Source organism: Rhinoderma darwinii, chromosome 13, assembly GCF_050947455.1.
Source record: "Rhinoderma darwinii isolate aRhiDar2 chromosome 13, aRhiDar2.hap1, whole genome shotgun sequence".
Lineage (NCBI taxonomy): Eukaryota > Metazoa > Chordata > Amphibia > Anura > Rhinodermatidae > Rhinoderma > Rhinoderma darwinii.
Genome location: NC_134699.1, coordinates 21,307,860 through 21,328,153, shown reverse-complemented (window position 1 = coordinate 21,328,153; position 20,294 = coordinate 21,307,860). Strand labels below are relative to the sequence as shown.

Genomic DNA, 20,294 nt, shown 5'->3' with positions numbered 1-20,294 from the left:
GTGCTAATGTTTTATGTGACTGCTGGAAATTGCTGCTCGCTCCAGAGTCATAGCCATGAGAACGTGTAAAGACTGTTTATTCACTTGGCTCTGTCCACATCTGCGTATTGGCTTCCATTTATAATGAACTCCACAATGCGGTTTCGGATCCGTCGTGCGACGGATACCAGCGACGCCTGAGAGATCCCATTGACTTACAATGACTTCGATATGTGATCAATAGTTAGTTAGATAGATAGATATGAGATAGATATGAGATAGATAGATCGATAGATAGATATGAGATAGATAGATAGATAGATAGATAGATATGAGATAGATAGATAGATAGATAGATAGATAGAGTTCTCCATTCAGAGGTGATAAGTATCTAATTTTTTTTTTTGGAAGTGACTCTTTCCATGAAATGCTCACGTGTATTTCAAGGAGAGATAAAGGGCTTCATAATTCAGGGAACTGGGAAAAATTACTGGGATTATGTGAAATATTTGCTAGAGAGCTGATAGCGCTGCCACTAACGTGCTCGCCTTCCAAAATCAACAGGTAAAAGTCTGCTAGGCCGGACCTTAGGTCCCACGGTGGCCATGTACTGATGTATCTGAAGTTCAGTAGAGCTAAGATGTGTGAGTTTTAGGCCAGGATCCATACACACAGTTTTGCTGCAGTTTTTGGCAGTGTTTTTTTTTTAGCCAAACAGAGGTATGGACACAAAAGAAAGTAAATGCGTCAGTCTTTTATTTGTACTTTTCCTTTCCCTTTAAGGCTGGGTTCACACGTGGCAGAATTTCACTTAAATTCCGCTGCGGACACTCCGCAGCGTTAATCCGCAGCGGAGCCGTTTGTCCATTGACTTACACTTTAATTTAGCAGTGTTCGTTTAGACGAGGCGTAAAATTCCGCTGCGGAGCATAGGCTGCGGAGCGGAATTTGGTGTCCGCAGCATGCTCTGTCTGTTGCGGAGCAGTGGCGGACTCATGGCGGAATTTCTCCATTGACTTCAATGGAGATTCTAATTTCCGCAATGAAGTCCGCAGCTGTCATGCACATGTTATGTGTGCTGCGGATCCGTCTTGCTTTTTTAACTTGACATTTCTTCATTCTGGCTGGACCTATGTATTTCTAGGTCTACAGCCAGACTGAGGAAGTCAATGGGGCTCCCGTAATGACGGGAGCGTTGCTAGGAGACGTCAGTAAATAGTCACTGTCCAGGGTGCTGAAAGAGTTAAGCGATCGGCAGTAACTGTTTCTGCACCCGGGACAGTGACTACCGATCCCAATATACAGCAACCTGTCAAAAAAATAGAAGTTCATACTTACCGAGAACTCCCTGCTTCTGTCTCCAGTCCAGCCTCCCAGGATGACGTTTCAGTCTAAGTGACGGCTGCATCCAATCACAGGCTAATAACAGGCTGCAGCGGTCACATGGACTGCCGCGTCATCCAGGGAGATCGGGCTGGATGCCGAAGGAGGGACGCGTCACCAAGACAACGGGCGGTAAGTATGAATTTCTTTGACTTTCACAAGGGAAAGTGCTGTCCCTTCTCTCTATCCTGCACTGAATAGGGAGAAGGGAAGTACTTTTACCGCAGTCCGCAGCAGCTAGTCCGCATCAATTTACTGCACATTTTGTGCAGATCCGCAGCAGAATCTGCAACGCAGATTCTGTGCGGCATTGATGCGGACAGTTGCGGAGGAAATCCGCCACGTGTGGTCATGCCCTAAGTCCAATTCTGACATCGGTTAAAAAAAACGAACCAAAAACTGCGTGTGTGTGATCCTGGCCTTATTCAGAGAAGTCATTCAGCTTCTGTTCCTATTATCGGATAACCCAAGGCAGTGATAATAGAAATGAGAGATTGAATTGTTGCCCCTTTATATATTTTTTGAAACCATTGGTTCTTCCAGGAGCCCCAAAACTTTAGCAGAACATTCCAGGCAATGGGTTCCTTGAGCCCACCAGAGGAGATGATTCTGAGGGCCCATCCTCCAGCTATACAGAACATGCACATGTCCACTATTAATTGCATCAAAACCTGGGCTCACCAATGGTTCCTCTGGTACTGTGGTGGGCCAATCTGTCCCTGAGTCCAAGGTGATGATATTGGCACTGCAGTCTTTTTGTTTAAAAAAAACTTAGACCAGGTCACTGGTGGATACGTTAGTAAAAGTCAGCATTGCCCGTCTGGGCCTGGTCTTGTAGATTTTTCCATTTTTTGAGCATATCAAAAACCAGTCAAATTACTAATAATAAAATGGTATATGAGTTACAATTATATGGGTTTGGGTCATTAGCTCCCCAATTGGATTGTACTTAAAGGTGTTTGCCACCTTCTGACAACTGATGACCTATCCACCAGATAGGTCATCAGTATATCATCAGTGCGGGTCGACACCCGCACCCCGCACCGATCAATCGCTCCGGTGGCCTGTGGGCACCGGATGTTATTGCACATAATGCTATGTACAGGGAAGCAGTTGACTCCTGCCACGGACTAACGGCTGAGCTGCAGAACTGCAGGTCCGTTCCTATTCACTTGAATAGGAGCAGAGTGCAGTACTCCAGCTCAGCCGCTAGTCCGTGGCCGGAGCCAACTGCTTGCGGCATGTACGTCTTGTGCACGGAGGCACCGAACCAGCTGATCTGTGCGGGGCCCAGGTGTCGGACCCCCACAGATCATGTACTGATGACCTATCTGGTGGATAGGTCATCAGTTGTCAGAAGGTGGAAATCCCCTTTAAATGAAATGTATGACTGTTGCCTAATATAACCTGTAGATTACACAATCTTCAGCATTGTGCCATGATCCATAGGACGATGTTCTCCGTCTAAAAAACGCAGCTAAAATCTTCACACATATTCTGGGTCACTGGTGTCTCAACTTCTGAAATCTCTGCTGTTTCAGCTTTTTTTCTTTTACCTGCATCAGATCCCATGAAGATATGAATAATTTGATATTGGCCTCAGACATTTTATGGAAAGTTAAGGCATAGGTGAATTTTATTTCACTATCACCTGCTATACTGTCTGCTGTATGTAAAGAAGCAAACAAAATAAAATAAAAAATATATATATATATATATATATATATATCTATCCTTGAATAGGTTATAGGTAGACATGACCATACTCTGGATAATAATAAGGGTATGGTGCCTTGATTTTGGAAGCTGCTGTAAGGGAGTGTAGTAAAGAATGAATGTTGAAATGCTTAAAGCGGTGTCTGGTTTTAGAAAAATAACTTTGTCAAATTTTTAATTAATAGAGGGGTGACCACTCATTCAAGACCCTCATCTATTAGCCAAAGTCCAGATCAGCTACAAAGAGCGTCTCCCTGCAGACAGCCTATTGTTTAAAAAAGAACTTTATAATGTGGTGGCGCTGCAGGGAAATTGAGCACTTTATGCCTTGTTCACCCAAAGAGTACATCTGATCACTGGAGGTCCGAGTATCGGGACACACTGTGATCAGCTTCTTGTCATAGAGTCCTTCTAACACATAGGGATTGTTCAGAACTGACAACCCATTGAAGTAATTGACTAAGTTATCTCATGTTTATGGCCAGGTTTTGACAGGATCTGCCAACAATCTAATGTCTTTGATGAAGTGTGCATATGTAAAGGAGCATAGCAATGATCAAAATGGGCCCCCCTTTATGGTGTTGGGTGGAGGTTCCCTGGTGTTTATTTCCCCCTACACTCCCTTTTCCTGGTTTGCTAACAACACCGTTCTTGTAGAAACAGAAGTCCTAAATAAGTTATTTTCACCCAGTAGCAAAAAGGATGGGACCAACTAGAGCTGGGTGCCCCTTCCCCAAGGGCCCTATAGCAGTTGCATGGTCTGCCTCTTATATGTACGCCTTTGCTTTTGTGGCATTTAAACAACTTTGAGAGACTGTTCTCAAGATGGTGAGAGGTGTTACAGGGGATGAGATCCAATTAGACAAGACCTTTTGGAGGTTTCTGGCAACTGCTCACACTTCCCGACTACTTGAAGTGCATGCAGTTATCTCATATGTATGGTCGGCAATAGTTTACGGAAGCTACTTTGTTATCAGATGATACTTGAATATCCAGCCTGAAATTTGACTTCCCCTTTAAGCGCTCAATGTGAACTTTAAACAAATGAAAACAAAGATATAAGAGAGAAAGTTAGGACAGATCATTTATATCAAAGTGGAGGGTAAATGAGACTTTGGTCTGTGTGACCTTAAATGTGACCCTCGGTTAGGACAGTTAAACGTTAACCAGATCAAAACACTGTGTTGTCTCATAAATGCCCACAAATACCAAGAAAAGCAATATAAAGCATAATGCCAATCATGTCATTATATGTATGCTTTATGCCCGATCCTTCCCTCCTGTGGGTCATCTATTTTTCACTGATGACATCACATAACTATGAACTCTGTTGGATTCTTATACTTCTAATTGTGTCCTCTTATGGATTCTTTTTACAAATAACCTACATATGCATCTTGTCCCCTTGGGTACCCCACGCACCTGTAATTCACAGGTCTCTTAACAACATCCTCCAGTCTTCTTTTCGTCTCGTAGCCACACTATGGTCCTCCAATATGTTCCATACATATTCCATACTTGTCTTCTCTACTCTGATTATTCTTCACCTTTCCTTTTGTAATTGTCTATTCCATTCTACATTCTTCTACTGCTTTTCCTATTTGGAGAAGAAGGAGAAGAAAGCAATTGGTAAGTGAATGGTTAGATATGTGTTCTACTGTATTTAATGGAAGCCTGTCGGTGGGACCTCTAGACTCTATCAAGTCCATCGTCCTATCACATGATCCCTGTTGGTTCTTCTGATTTGCAGGAAGGTCTCATGGAAAGACTTTATTTCACCACTTGGATCAAGACCATTAAGTCTGTGAAATTGTTTTTACCAGATTGGTGTTATTCGGACATCTCTAAGATGCCCATATTTATTGGGAACTAATTCTGGAGACCAGTTCCTTTCCTTGTTATCATGACCTTGTCCTTTTGATGTAAGGAGTCCTAAAAGGCAACGCCGTGTCTATCTAATTAATAATAAAGTATAATCTTTCAAAAAAATGTCTTGATATTTTAGTGAAAAAAATTCAATAGAGGCTGGCCATGAAAATGCTAAACGTTGACAAACCAGAGCAGATTTACTTTGGCATGCTACCATAGCCACAGGTTTAAATGAGCGTAGAGAAATCCCTTCACCCCTCTCCACAACCATATATCACCTCCTAAATTCCCAACTGTTTTCTTAAATAGACCAGAAGAATTTTTCATCATTATAGGAATTTCAGGGCAAAAACATCTGTTCATTGCACACAAGACTTAGTGCCCACATAGACTCTCACAACATCAGGTACTGTACCATAGGAGAATGACAATGTATGGCATTCTACATTACACATTAAATAGAGAACATGTAGGGAAAGTAATGGAAATATATAAAATGTGACTTTGAGTGTCAGGAGTTAAACCAAAACGCTTTACAGAGTCCCACAGAGTTTGTCAGATGTCGCAGAGAAGAGTCCACGGTCCCGGCGCGTACGCACTACAGTGCCAACTCAACTGGCGTAGTGTGCATGTGCGGGACTCCGAGTCGTGTGCGCATGGTGCTGGCCTCGGCATGTGCGCTCTGTGCATGAGCGTACACCATGCTGCACGCCCGCGTGATGTGCCGCACGCCTGCCTGCTGTGCCGCGCATTCGCGGCTGCCATCTTGCTTCGTTTTAGCGGTGGCCCTCGCATGTGCGAACCACGTATCGGCGTTATTCAGCGTTGGATCTTGTTGCACTGCTGGGAATGAGAGGGTTAAGATAATGGGCCATGTGCTGAGCACACAGCTGAATCTACTAAATACATCATTAAGTAACACAGAGAGCATATAAAAAAAAAAAAAAGCATCCCATATAAAAAAATACCCCTGAGGAAGCCACATTGTGGCGATATGCATGGGGCTTTCAGTCCCCCTTTCCCCTACTTGGATACCACGCCTCACACACTTCTTACACTTCAGTATTTATTACCCATTTTGATATATCTTCTACTAGCTACGTATGTTGAGGGGGTTGGGTGTACTGTGGGGGTACTGTTTGGCAGCTTATCAGGGTGACTAACCCCCCATCAGAATTAAATTTTAGCATGTTTGCTATTTTAAATGCTTTTACATTTTGTACATGTGGTATTACAGTATTTGTTGAAATAAAAATAATTTTTGTGTTACTCTTTATGCCTTTATATACTTCTTTGCCGTATACATACCAATTTGTCAGTTTGGTTTTGCAGAGTAGAGTTTGTCATTTGGCACAATCAGCCTAACACAATAGGGTAGATTTATGAAAACTAGTGTGAAAGTTCCCCATAACAGCAAATCAGGTTGCAGCTGCTTTTTCTTTTTTTTTTTTTTTTTTTAAAACCCTGATGGGTAATTGCTTCACCTTATGTGGTGGTTATATGGAATAATATAGAAAAGGGAAAAAGGTTTTCCAGCACATCCTTAAAAAATATAAATGTATTAGCAACTTGTTAAAAAAAAACATGGAACAGAGCACAGGTTAGGCGTATTTTTTAAGGATATCCTGGAAAACCTTTTTCCTTTTTCTATATGGATTTATCTTGTAAAGCTTGCAAGCTCCCCTACATTGCACTGCATTTCACAAATTAAGGACTAGAAATACCAAGAAGACGCATTTCGTGAGCCTGCTTTTTACTCTATTTTTCCTATATGTAATAATAGGTGGCGTTATAGAAATAGGTTATATGAAGTAATAGGAGGAGATATAAGGAGAGGTTATATGGAGTAATAGGAGGAGATATAGGGAGAGGTTATATGGAGTAATAGGAAGATATATAGGAGATGTTATATGGAATAATAGGAGGAGATATAGGGGGAGGTTATATGGAGTAATAGGAGGAGATATAGGGAGAGGTTATATGGAGTAATAGGAGGATATATAGGAGATGTTATATGGAATAATAGGAGGAGATATAGGGGGAGGTTATATGGAGTAATAGGAGGAGATATAGGGAGAGGTTATATGGAGATATAGTAGAGGTTATATGGAGTAATAGGAGGAGATATAGGGAGAGGTTATATGTAGTAATAGGAGGAGATATAGGGAGAGGTTATATGGAGTAATAGGAGGAGATATAGGGGGAGGTTATATGGAGTAATAGGAGGAGATATAGGGAGAGGTTATATCGAGTAATAGGCGGAGATATAGGGAGAGGATATATGGAGTAATAGGAGGAGATATAGGGAGAGGTTATATGGAGTAATAGGAAGATATATAGGGAGAGGTTATATGGAGTAATAGGAAGATATATAGGGAGAGCAGGGGCGGACATACCGCATGTGCAGCCGGTGCAGCTGCACAAGGGCCCCGCGTGGGAAGGGGGCCCGTTCCTCTGCTGGCCGACTCAGTTCTCAGCTGCGCGATGCTGAGGACTGAGACAGAGGCCCGTGGACCACTGGCGTAGCTATAGGGGTCGCAGCGGTCGCAATTGCGACCGGGCCCCGAAGCCAGGGGGGCCCACGGCCCCCCGCACCACATCAATAAAAAGTTACTATAGTAACTCGGGCCGCGGGCCCCTGTTACTATAGTAACATACTTTACTTACCTTCCTGGTTCCGGATCGCAGCGGAGGTCCTGACGTCAGGCGCTGTGCGCAGCACATGACGTCACAGCGCTATGCGCCGCGCACAGCATCGAGACGACAGAACTCCCGCCGCGGCCGAAGAGGAAGGTAAGATAGCCCTGACTGGCGGGGTCCGACTCCTGGGACCCGCCAATCAGCTGTTTTGAAGGGGCCGCAGCACTCGTACGAGAGCTGCTCCCCTTCATTCCTGTCACTTCATTCCGGTCACACTGTGAATCGGTTTCGGCGATTCACAGTGTGGGCGAGTAGTGAAATGAAGGGGAAGCAGCTCTCGTACGAGTGCTGCGGCCCCTTCAAAACAGCTGATTTGCGGGTCCCGGGCGACACATCAGCTATTGATGGCCTATCCTGAGGATAGGCCATCAATGTTTAGGGACTGCACAACCCCTAAGCCTACGATGTAGCAGGCTTAGGGGGCCCATGAGACAGGATCACAGATTGTGTGATGCTGTCTGCTGGGCCCTGTATCTAAGCCAATCACATGGTAGGCTTAGATACATGGCCCATGCGTGATCCTGTCTGCTGGGCCCTGTATCTAAGCCTACCACACTGTAGGTTTAGATACAGGGCCCCAGCACACAGTAATCTTATACTGTATAAGATTACTGTCTGCTGGACCCTGTATCTAAGCCTACCTTGTGGTAGGCTTAGATACAGGGTCCCACAGACAGTATCACACATGGGCCCTGTATCTAAGCCTTAGGGTATGTGCACAGACACTAATTACGTCCGTAAGTGACGGATGTATTTCGGCCGCAAGTACCGGACCGAACACACTGCAGGGAGCCGGGCTCCTAGCGTCGTACTTATGTACGACGCTAGGAGTCCCTGCCTCGCTGTGGGACAACTGTCCTGTACTGTAATCATGTTTTCAGTACCGGACAGTTGTCCGGCAGCGAGGCAGGGACTCCTAGCGTCGTACATAACTATGATGCTAGGAGCCCGGCTCCCTGCAGTGTGTTCGGTCCGGTACTTGCGGCCGAAATACGTCCGTCAATTCCGGACGTAATTAGTGTGTGTGCACATACCCTAACACATGTGTTACTAATCATTTTTTGTGTGTTTTCTTACAGGTTCGGTCGTTGGACTACGGCGGATTCCAGGACTACTTCGATGACAGCTTTTTTTTTTATTAATAAAATGGTTAATGAGGGTTGTGTTTTTTTTTTTTATTTCAATAAAATATTTTTTCTATGTCTTTGTGGTTTTTTTTAAACTATATTACTACCGCCTTAGTAATGGCCGCCGGCTGATTGACAGCATCCATTGCTAAGGCAGGGCTTAGTGTTAGCCGGTGCAGAGGCTAACACTAACCCCCTTTATTACCCCGGTACCCACCGCCACCAGGGGTGCTGGGAAGAGCCGGGTACGATCCAGTACCTGACCATCTGTAGTGATGGTCGGCCACTGGGGTGGCCGCAGGCTGGTATTATCAGGAGGGGAAAGGCCAGATACAGTGGCCCTTCCTACCCTGGTGATGCTAGGCTGCTGCTGCTTTATTGTATCTGGCTGGTTATGAAAATGGGGGGGACGCCACGTCATTTAAAAAATAATTGGAAAGAACGATGTCGGGTCCCCCCCAATTTTCATAACCAGCCAGATACAACACAGCAGCAGCAGGCAGCATTACAAGGGTGGGAAGGGCCACTGTTTTTGGCCTTCCCCAGCCTAATACTACCAGCCTGCGGCCACCCCGGTGCCTGCCCGTCACTACAGCTGGTCGGGTACTGGTTTGTACCCGGCTCTTCCCAGTACCCCTGGTGGCGGTGGGTACCGGGGTAATAATGGGGGTTAGTGTAGACTCTGCACCGGCTAACATTAAGCCTCGCCTTAGTAATGGAGGTTGTCAATCAGCCAGCGGCCATTACTAAGGCGGTGATAATAAAGTTTAAAAAGATACAAGCACATAGAAATTTTTTTTATTGAAATAAAAACACAACCCTCATTAACCATTTTATTGAGAATAAAAAAAACGCCGTCATTGAAGTCCTCGTATCCGAAGTCCAACAACCGAACCTGTAAAAAAAACACAAACACACAAAAATAATCAGTAACACATAAAGAAGCAAAATTATTATTCTTACCTTTCCTGGGTCCAGCGCTGGAGCCGCAATGTCAGCGAGCTGGGCCCTGTATCTAATCCTATCATGTGTGATACAGTCTGCTGAGCTGTGTATCTAATCCAATCATGTATGATACTGTGCTGGGCCCTATATCTAATCCGATCATGTGTGATACTGTCTGCTGAGCCACTGTATCTAATCCTATCATGTGTGATACTGTCTGCTGAGCCACTGTATCTAATCCTATAATGTGTGGTACTGTCTGCTGAGCCACTGTATCTAATCCTATCATGTGTGATACTGTCTGCTGAGCCACTGTATCTAATCCTATCATGTGTGGTACTGTCTGCTGAGCCACTGTATCTAATCCTATCATGTGTGGTACTGTCTGCTGAGCCACTGTATCTAATCCTATCATGTGTGATACTGTCTGCTGGGCCACTGTATCTAATCCTATCATGTGTGATACTGTCTGCTGAGCTGTGTATCTAATCCTATCATGTGTGATACTGCCTTCTGAGCCACTGTATCTAATCCTATCATGTGTGATACTGTCTGCTCAACCACTGTATCTAATCCTATCCATAGTTTATAGGGTCGTAGTGCTATAGATATGCTATGCTGTCTCCTATACACACACTTTTTTTTGGGGCGGACACATATGTATTGGGGCTATTTCCCGGACATTTTAAGCCCTGAGGGTATGTTCACACGGCAGCGTCTGTTACGGCTGAAATTACTGTGCTGTTTTCAGGAGAAAACAGCACCGTAATTTCAGCCGTAATGGCATGTGCAGGCGTCTTTTGCTGCGTCCACTACGGAAGTAATTGAAGCTGGTTTTCCATGGAGTCCATGGAAAACGGCTCCATTTACATCTGAAGAAGTGACAGGCAGTTTTTTACGCGCCGCCTTTCGACAGCGGCGCGTAAAAAAAAATGACCATCGGCACAGAACATCGTAAGACCCATTCAAATGAATGGGCAGATGTTTTCCGACGCTTTTGAGCCGCATTTTCGGATGTAATTCAATGCTAAAACGCCCAAATTACGTCCGTAAATAGTGTGTGTGTGAACCCAGCCTTAGTGACGCCCCGGCTGCTAGTGCTGCATTGTTGGGTCACTTAGGAGACCCAGCGATGCAGCTGAAAGCGGACCGTCGGCCATGAGAAGTTTGCGGGGTGGGGGGGGGGGGGGCCCTGGCACATTATCTGCACAGGGGCCTTTTGCAGTCTGTGTCCGCCACTGAGGGAGAGGTTATATGGAGTAATAGGAGGAGATATATGGAGAGGTTATATGGAGTAATAGGAGGAGATATAGGAGAGGTTATATGGAGTAATAGGAGGAGATATAGGGAGAAGTTATATGGAGTAATAGAAGGAGATATAGGAGAGGTTATATGAAGTAACATGAGGAGATATAGGGAGAGGTTATATGGAGTAATAGGGAGAGGTTATATGGAGTAATAGGAGGATATATAGGGAAAGAGGTTATATGGAGTAATAGGAGGAGATATAGAAGATGTTATATGCAGTAATAGGAGGAGATATAGGAGAGGTTATATGGAGTAATAGGAGGAGATATAGGGAGAGGTTATATGGAGTAATGGGAGGAGATATAGGGAGAGGTTATATGGAGTAATAGGAGGAGATATAGGAGAGGTTATATGGAGTAATAGGAGGAGATATAGGAGAGGTTATATGGAGTAATAGGAGGAGATATAGGAAGAGATTACATGGAGTAATAGGAGGAGATCTAGGGAGATGTTATATGGAGTAATAGGAGGAGATATAGGGAGAGGTTATATGGAGTAATGGGAGGAGATATAGGGAGAGGTTATATGGAGTAATAGGAGGAGATATAGGGAGAGGTTATATCGAGCAATAGGCGGAGATATAGGGAGAGGATATATGGAGTAATAGGAGGAGATATAGGGAGAGGTTATATGGAGTAATGGGAGGAGATATAGGGAGAGGTTATATGGAGTAATGGGAGGAGATATTGGAGAGGTTATATGGAGTAATAGGAGGAGATATAGGGAGAGGTTATATGGAGTAATGGGAGGAGATATAGGGAGAGGTTATATGGAGTAATAGGAGGAGATATAGGGGAGGTTATATGGAGTAATAGGAGGAGATATAGGAGATGTTATATGCAGTAATAGGAGGAGATATAGGAGAGGTTATATGGAGTAATATGAGGAGATATAGGTAGAGGTTATATGGAGTAATAGGAGGAGATATAGGGGAGGTTATATGGAGTAATAGGAGGAGATATAGGAGATGTTATATGCAGTAATAGGAGGAGATATAGGAGAGGTTATATGGAGTAATAGGAGGAGATATAGGGAGAGGTTATATGCAGTAATAGGAGGAGATATAGGGAGAGGTTATATGGAGTAATAGGAGGAGATATAGGAGAGGTTATATGGAGTAATAGGAGGAGATATGGGGGAGGTTATATGGAGTAATAGGAGGAGATATGGGGGAGGTTATATGGAGTAATAGGAGGAGATATAGGGAGGGGTTATATGGAGTAATAGGAGGAGATATAGGAGAGGTTATATGGAGTATTAGGAGGAGATATAGGGAGAGGTTATATGGAGTAATAGGAGGAGATATAGGGAGAGGTTATATGGAGTAATAGTAGGAGATATAGGGAGAGGTTATATGGAGTAATAGGAAAATATATAGGGAGAGATTATATGGAGTAATAGGAGGAGATATGGGGGAGGTTATATGGAGTAATAGGAGGAGATATAGGTAGAGGTTATATGAAGTAATAGGAGGAGATATAGGGAGAGGTTATATGGAGTAATAGGAGGAGATATAGGGAGAGGTTATATGGAGTAATAGGAGGAGATATAGGGAGAGGTTATATGGAGTAATAGGAGGAGATATAGGGAGAGGTTATATGGAGTAATAGGAGGAGATATAGGGAGGGGTTATATGGAGTAATAGGAGGAGATATAGGAGAGGTTATATGGAGTAATAGGAGGAGATATAGGGAGAGGTTATATGGAGTAATAGGAGGAGATATAGGGAGGGGTTATATGGAGTAATAGGAGGAGATATAGGAGAGGTTATATGGAGTATTAGGAGGAGATATAGGGAGAGGTTATATGGAGTAATAGGAGGAGATATAGGGAGATGTTATATGGAGTAATAGGAGATATAGGGAGAGGTTATATGGAGTAATAGGAGGAGATATAGGAGAGGTTATATGGAGTAATAGGAGGAGATATAGGGAGGGGTTATATGGAGTAATAGGAGGAGATATAGGAGAGGTTATATGGAGTATTAGGAGGAGATATAGGGAGAGGTTATATGGAGTAATAGGAGGAGATATAGGGAGATGTTATATGGAGTAATAGGAGATATAGGGAGAGGTTATATGGAGTAATAGGAGGAGATATAGGAGAGGTTATATGGAGTAATAGGAGGAGATATAGGGAGAGGTTATATAGAGTAATAGGAGGAGATATAGGGAGAGCTTATATGGAGTAATAGGAGGAGATATAGGAGAGGTTATATGGAGTAATAGGAGGAGATATAGGAGAGGTTATATGGAGTAATAGGAGGAGATATAGGAGAGGTTACATGGAGTAATAGGAGGGGATATAGGGAGAGGTTATATGGAGTAATAGGAGGAGATATAGGGAAGATAGGGAGAGGTTATATGGAGTAATAGGAGGAGATATAGGGAGAGGTTATATGGAGTAATAGGAGGAGATATAGGGAGATTATATGGAGTATTAGGAGGAGATATAGGGAGAGGATATATGGAGTAATAGGAGGAGATATAGGGAGAGCTTATATGGAGTAATAGGAGGAGATATGGGGGAGGTTATATGGAGTAATAGGAGGAGATACAGGGTGAGATAATTTGGTTTAACCCTATATAAAATGGGCGGTGGTTAACATAATATATAGAGACGTTTATCATCACGCAGATTATCAGAATTGCTGTAAAGAACTAAACTAAATGCCCCGTGTAAGACGGCCAGCCACTTTGGAGGAGGAGAAGAAGGATAAGGTCTAGAGCCCTCTCAGCAGCTGGGGGTTGAGCAGCAGAGAGCTGGAGACTGGCCACACATTCCTCGAGTTTAAAGCAATAAAGCTTCAGCAGGGAGTAATCTGCAAGGATTTCCTGGACATCAGGAGCAAACGCATGTGAGCTAGGCTCATATCACCTGCAAGCAAAGTGCCATGAGTGGGAAGATAAAACACAATTGATATCTGAGGAATGGTTAATTCAGAATAGCCCAAAAGAAAAAGGAGAGATAATAAAAAGTTTTAATATGAAAATTGACACATGATGTATAATAGAAAATAATGGCATAGAAGCCACATCATTACTATCGGTGTTGATGGGACTGGCATATTCCCATCCTGTTCATATAAAGGAAAAATTGCAGTAAATGCTGAGATAGATAGTGCGCAAACATAGGAACTGTGAAGATATAAAGATAATCAGGAGAAGTTGGGTAAATTTCTGAGGTTGAAGTGAGGTGGATGACATGAACGCAAGTGTAGATGATAGAGATTCCCATGAAAAATTAATAAGATAATAACAATTGAGCTGAAAAGGTAGAATAACATATGTACATATATATATGGAGATATAGGGAAAGGGTATATTAATTGAGAAGAAAAGGATGGTGGATTAAAGTATGGAGAACAGTTGGTGAAGTTCAAAATGGTATCCGAAGAAGGTGAGGTTATATGGAGGGGCCACACAAGTAAGGAGACAAACAGCAAGTGAAGGTGAGGTTAGATGGAGGGACAACACAATGGTGGAACAGGACACATAGATGGCTAGTGGAAGAGTATGATCTTAAAGGGGTTTTCTCATAAAGATCATTTATCAACTGTCCATAGGATAGGTGATAAATGTCTGATTGACAGGGGTCCACCTCCTGGGACCCCCATTGATCCCGTGAACAGGGGTCCAGAGTGCTATATGTGAATGGAATGGAACTACACATGCTCAGCCACCTCTCCATTCATTTTGGGACCCCCGTTCTCGGGATCGGTGGAGGTCCTAGTGGTCGGATCCCCACCAATCAGACAGTCATCCCCTTTCCTGTGGATAGGTGATAAATGTTCTTTATGATGAAACCCTTATAACACCAAATTAGTCAACCCGTGTAGATCTATTCCAGTGAAGACCAGACTCCTCATTCCTTAAACCATTATTATGTTTATCTATCTATACAACTATTCCTATATTATTTTTTATATATTGATGGTGCATTGGCATGGATTTTTGTTGCACTCGGCAAGCATAAAACCGTCCAAACACATAAGATAACTGTTGGCTAAATCTTTTCCAACTCCATTATAAACATGCATGCCTGCCTTGGCCAGTCCTGCATGTTTATTTCAGAGGGAATAAGCCACTACCAGAACAAAGGAGCGAGCATATTAAAATCCAATATGCCTGATTCATCTTTCCCCAGACAACTCCCTTCAGAGGACAACCAGGAGGCTTCCAATATGCTTGAGATTGTTGGCTCATCCGGCCAAAATTAGCGGGTTTGGTCAACATTTATCTAATTCGAGTGATTATAGAAGGGAAAATACACAAGAAATAGGCAGTTTAGAAAAGTAGTACAAGTAAATGAACAAATATAGAAAGAATTGAAGGACAAAAGGGAAATAATGGGAATGAAATAATAAAATACATTTCAGAAACAAAGGGAAGACAGAACTGGAAGGATGGGTGGAAGTAGTATGTATAGAAGAAAGAAATGGATGCAGTGGAGAAAGAAAATAAATGGTTGGGGTGGAGTGTTAAGGATAATTACATATATCGAGATCACATGGTAAACATCCATAAAGAACAATTAGAATAAGATAATTAAAAGGCAAGGAGATATGTTAAACGGGTTGTTAAAAGTTAGACAAACTTTGTTCATATTCCCTTTTAGGGCATGGAAATGTAATAAAGATCCTCATTTGGTACCCACCCCTATTAAACAGAGCAGAGACAGTCTGCAAAGTTTCTCCTTCTGGAGGACCGGTCATGTCCGTGCAGCCTATGAGCTTTAATGTTAACTGTGTAATGCTTCATTTCCCCTGTGGTGGTGCTGTAGGGGAATTTAACACTTGCTGCCAGGTTCACCAAAGATTACAGCTCATCACTGGGGGTCCCAGCGGGGACATTCTGTGATCAGGTTATTTATCGGGGGACAATTAACATAAAGTGATTGTCCAAAGCAGACAACCCTTTTAAGACTGATGGTAAGAGAATTAAATATGCCTCTAGTTTGAAGGGGACTGGCTTAGAATATCAGGTTGTTGCATTATTAGTAATTCTCTTATTTACACAGTATACGTTTCCTGCATCCTCTAGGGTGGATCCTACCTGTAGGTAGACCAATTTGACAATTTTAAGTTTCCAAACCAGAGGTACCAGAGGAATGCAGTGGTCTACAAAAGAAGGTACAATGGGGGGGCAAGTGATGGATAGGGAACTTGGGTTAGATACAGTGAATCCGAAGATACATCTATTGTGAGAGATGAGAACAGCTTGGGATGGGATTGTATGTAAAATGAGGGAGAAAAGTATAAAGGCAAATTATAATATAAACGGTCTGGTACAATAACATTTTATTACACGATGATGCTTGAAAAAAATCACCCCCCCCCAAAAAAAAAAATTTCAACACTACATTCAGAAAAAGTGGTAAAAAATCATTTTGAAAAAACTCTGCATCCTCCTGCACGGTCGATCAGCAGCCTGGACGTTAAAATTCCTTACATCCTCCCCTGTTGCCCATAAAGGAGGAAAATCACTTGCCAATCTGGCCCAGCTCCAGCCTGCTTTCTGAGATTACCATCTTGGATGGATGTCACGCCAGCTATGCTCGAGAGAAATATACATGGACCAGCCAGCACCTTCTGCAGGGCCTGTCAGACTTTCCATGAGCTCATAAGAGAACTGGGGCTGCAGAACAGCAGAAAGCAGACAGTGTGGTGGGGGAGGGTAGGGGAGCCGGGGGGTGACCCCATTAACACCTTGGACCCAACACTGGGGTTTGCACTGCAGCTTTGATGTTGCTTCACTAGTAAATTTGCCAAAAGCAGCAACTCCCCAAAGCGTTAACACTTTTCCTGGCTCCTTTCTGTCTGTGTCAGTGTGTATCAGGCTGCATATCCCTTAACTCACTATGGTCTCTGCCATTCTGCATTAGGGGAGCAGACAGTAATGTCTTATTTTCACAATAGGGAGTGCAATGTTCCTTTCAATGCACAAAAGATCCAATGAGAACTGCGATCATAGTAACAAGTCATCAAGAATAAAAAATTATGTATAAAAAAAATCATCAAATAAATAAATAAAAACATTTTCCCATCTCAGTTGTCTGATAGGTGGAGGATCAAACTCCATGAAAACATTATTGCCCTGCGCTTGCTCCATTGAGTCTGTGGAATGGGGGAGGGGACCCCTATTTCTCTGATAGGTCAAGACCTCCTGAAAATATCCAGAGATTGGAAAACCTCTTTCCACTACTGGAACCTATAGCAACTTCATGTTTGTGTCCAGTGGCATAACAAAAAAACATGGGTCCCCATAGCAAAAAGGGATGGAGCCCTACTCATCCATGATCACCATAAGCCGTATTTATGCTATTTTTCATGCATTTTTTTTTACTAATTTAGTTGCAGAATTGCACCTTGTGTCCAGGAGGCTGGAGCGCCCTCTAGCTGCAGATTAAGAATGTAAATTCAATATCCACTCACATTGTGAATTTAGACAAATCATGCTGCAAACTGAACAAAAAAGAAGGAATGCCTTGATCCGTCATGTTACCGAGCTCCATTATTGGTCCTAGAAATGGTAGTGTGAACAGTCTTCACTATGTATGATTAAAAATGATAGATACGGGTCCTACCTCTGAGGCCCGCACCTATCTCCAGAAAAGGGGTTCTGTGGATATACTATAAATGTATATAATGGGAATATCCGTTTAAGTGTTATTCCTAAAAGAGAGACGCTTTCAGAGTTTATTACAGACGCAGATCTTCTGCTGCCAACGACAGACCATTTGGAACAACTCCGCTTGGAAAAATCAATTTAAATATTATAGAGATGGAATGTTTTGGAATCCCCATTGTTTAACCCTGTATTTTTCTACTAGGAAAGTAGACACAATTATTATAACCCTAACCTTCAAGGGGTTCTCTGATTTGGACAATCACTACTTGTTAGAAATGTCCCTTGACAATAAGGCTGGCCGTACATTTTAGATAGCTGTCTACTGAAAACTCGTTCGGCCGAGATCTTTTCCTTCCGGCTCCCCAATAATCAGCTGAGCGTGCATGTGTTCTCTGGGAGAAAGGTGACGTCAGGCTTGTCTGGCAGCAGCTTATCTTATAATGAACAAAAGGATCGGGCATGTGGAACCTTTTTCTCTCTGTTCCATCATGGGAACGTCAGGATGTTACCATACACATTAATGGTAGGCCAACAGCACCAACAAATTGGAAATGAAGCATTACATTATTTTTAAATTCAAATTCCTTATTTAAATGTATTATGTAGAAAAATCAAATTAACAATACCGGTCCTTAGAGACAGACTGGTTGCTATGGATGCACAGCCTGTCAGGTAAGCCTTTAATGTGAACAGCACATCCTTAGCAACCAACTTACCTTACATTACTCAGGTCATCTGCTCAAGACTGATCTGGCACTAATCTGAGGGCAGAGAAAGGGCTGAAAAACTTGGCATTATACAATTCACATCTTTATCTTTTAATGCCATATTAATAAGATTTAATTAAAAAAAATAACCCTTTAAAACCTGGTCTAACGGTTATGACTGATTTGTAAATCAGCTATAAAATGCGCGCTTTAAGGTCCCATGCACACGACATACGGTCTCCGTGTGCTGCTGTGCCGGCTTTGTCGGTTGCGGTATTTACAGAGCTATCCTTCCCAATAGGTAATTAACAATAATTGTCCAGTCTAAATGCACAAAAAGATCAATTATAAGAGATAACATGAAAAGCCAAGAAGAAACTCATCCCCGATGATGGTTCGAACAGCCTTTATAGCATGGTTAAAGTTCTCTGTATTCTAATGATATGAAATACATTGGAAAGGGAATTACATTGTTTGATGATGATCATGTACATGGTAATAGCCAACTCTGTCTACTCCTTCACCAAAGGCGGACATCATCAATCGGTCTCTATTCATCGCTTAATAATGGGTATAAATGCAGAGCTCATAGTGTTGATCTGACCATGGACCAAAAATGTTTGCATCCTGCTTAAAAGTTATTCTTATTGACAATGTGATCATCATGTGTATGGTTTGGCAACAAAGAATATCCATGTGGGGCAATGCCCAAAAAAAAAGTTTTAGGCCAATATACTGTCATACAAACTGACTATAAATGTTGTACCTTTTTTTCCAGCTGAAGATGACGTCCCGAATATCAGCTCAAATCCATGTCCTACAAATGACAAGATCTGCTTCCAAAAGGAGCAGGCAAAAGCCAACCGGAACATAATGCAGAGAATGAAAAAACACTCTATGAACTCAAAAACAGTCAACAATCTTCCCGTTCAAATAGTAAGAGGGGTGTATTATGCTACCAGTTTCTGTTTCTCCAAATCCAGCTCAGGTGTGATGAGCATGACTAAGCTTTGGCTTAGATAATTTAATGGGAATCCCGCAAGGAGCTTCAAGGGGTTGTGCAGGATTTGAAAAGCATGTCTGCTTTCTTCCAAAAACAGTGCCACACATGCCCACAGGCTGTGTGTGGTATTGCAGCTTGGTCTTATTCACTTCAATAGTGCTGAGCTGCAATACCAGACACAACCCATGTACATGTATGGTGCTGTTTTTAGAAGAAAGCAGCCATGTTTTTCTAGTTCTGCACAACCCCTGTAATCAAAACATGTCCATGTAGGAGGCACATAATTATCTAGTAGTGTTTACCGTACATTGTTGTTCTTCCTAGGGTACGTGCCACATGGCATTGAATATAGCATTAGAGAGATTGGCATCTCTAAGGACCAAGACACAGGAGGATTTTCTAAATTACCCAATTCCAAATTGTGACCGGGATGGAAACTTCAACCCAAAGCAGGTAAATTGATCATTTATCATCCAGTAAAAATTATAGTTTACAATTAATTTCATAAACTTGTAGCGCTTATTGGCGAGACAACCCATGTATTCTCTGGCAGTCTGTGAATTAGGAACGCTCAGTCGAACCTTTTCACACTCTATGTCCTTCCACGATCTGATCATCAATGGTGATTTCTACAAATCGGACAAATCAAGAAGTGTGATTGGTGGAGGTTCAGCTGATGGGATCTCACCAATCTTTTAAACAAGGCTTTTCTGTTCCTCATATATGTATTTTCTTGGATGGCAGCTGACTAAATTCTGCAGTGGCCTTATTACTTACGTAAGACGAAGAAAACATTTAGAGGAGGTCGAATTGTTCCAACCGTTGATCTGAACCATTAGTACCAAGCATGATTAACAGCCAATTCCTAATGATAATCTCTAAATCCTTGCCTCCTTGGAACACCTAGGGTCATAGGGACATCCTCAGA

General features: G+C 42.6%; 1 protein-coding gene across 1 annotated transcript in view; it reads left to right on the top strand.

The window, feature by feature from the left end:
* The window catches only part of IGFBP4 (insulin like growth factor binding protein 4), a 29,713-nt gene that overhangs the window by 5,168 nt on the left and 4,251 nt on the right, over window positions 1-20,294 (top strand). Inside the window, exons 2-3 of the mRNA XM_075847066.1 lie at window positions 19,142-19,299; window positions 19,691-19,819. Of these exons, the coding sequence (XP_075703181.1) occupies window positions 19,142-19,299; window positions 19,691-19,819 (287 nt within the window). The remainder of the gene's footprint in view (window positions 1-19,141; window positions 19,300-19,690; window positions 19,820-20,294) is intronic.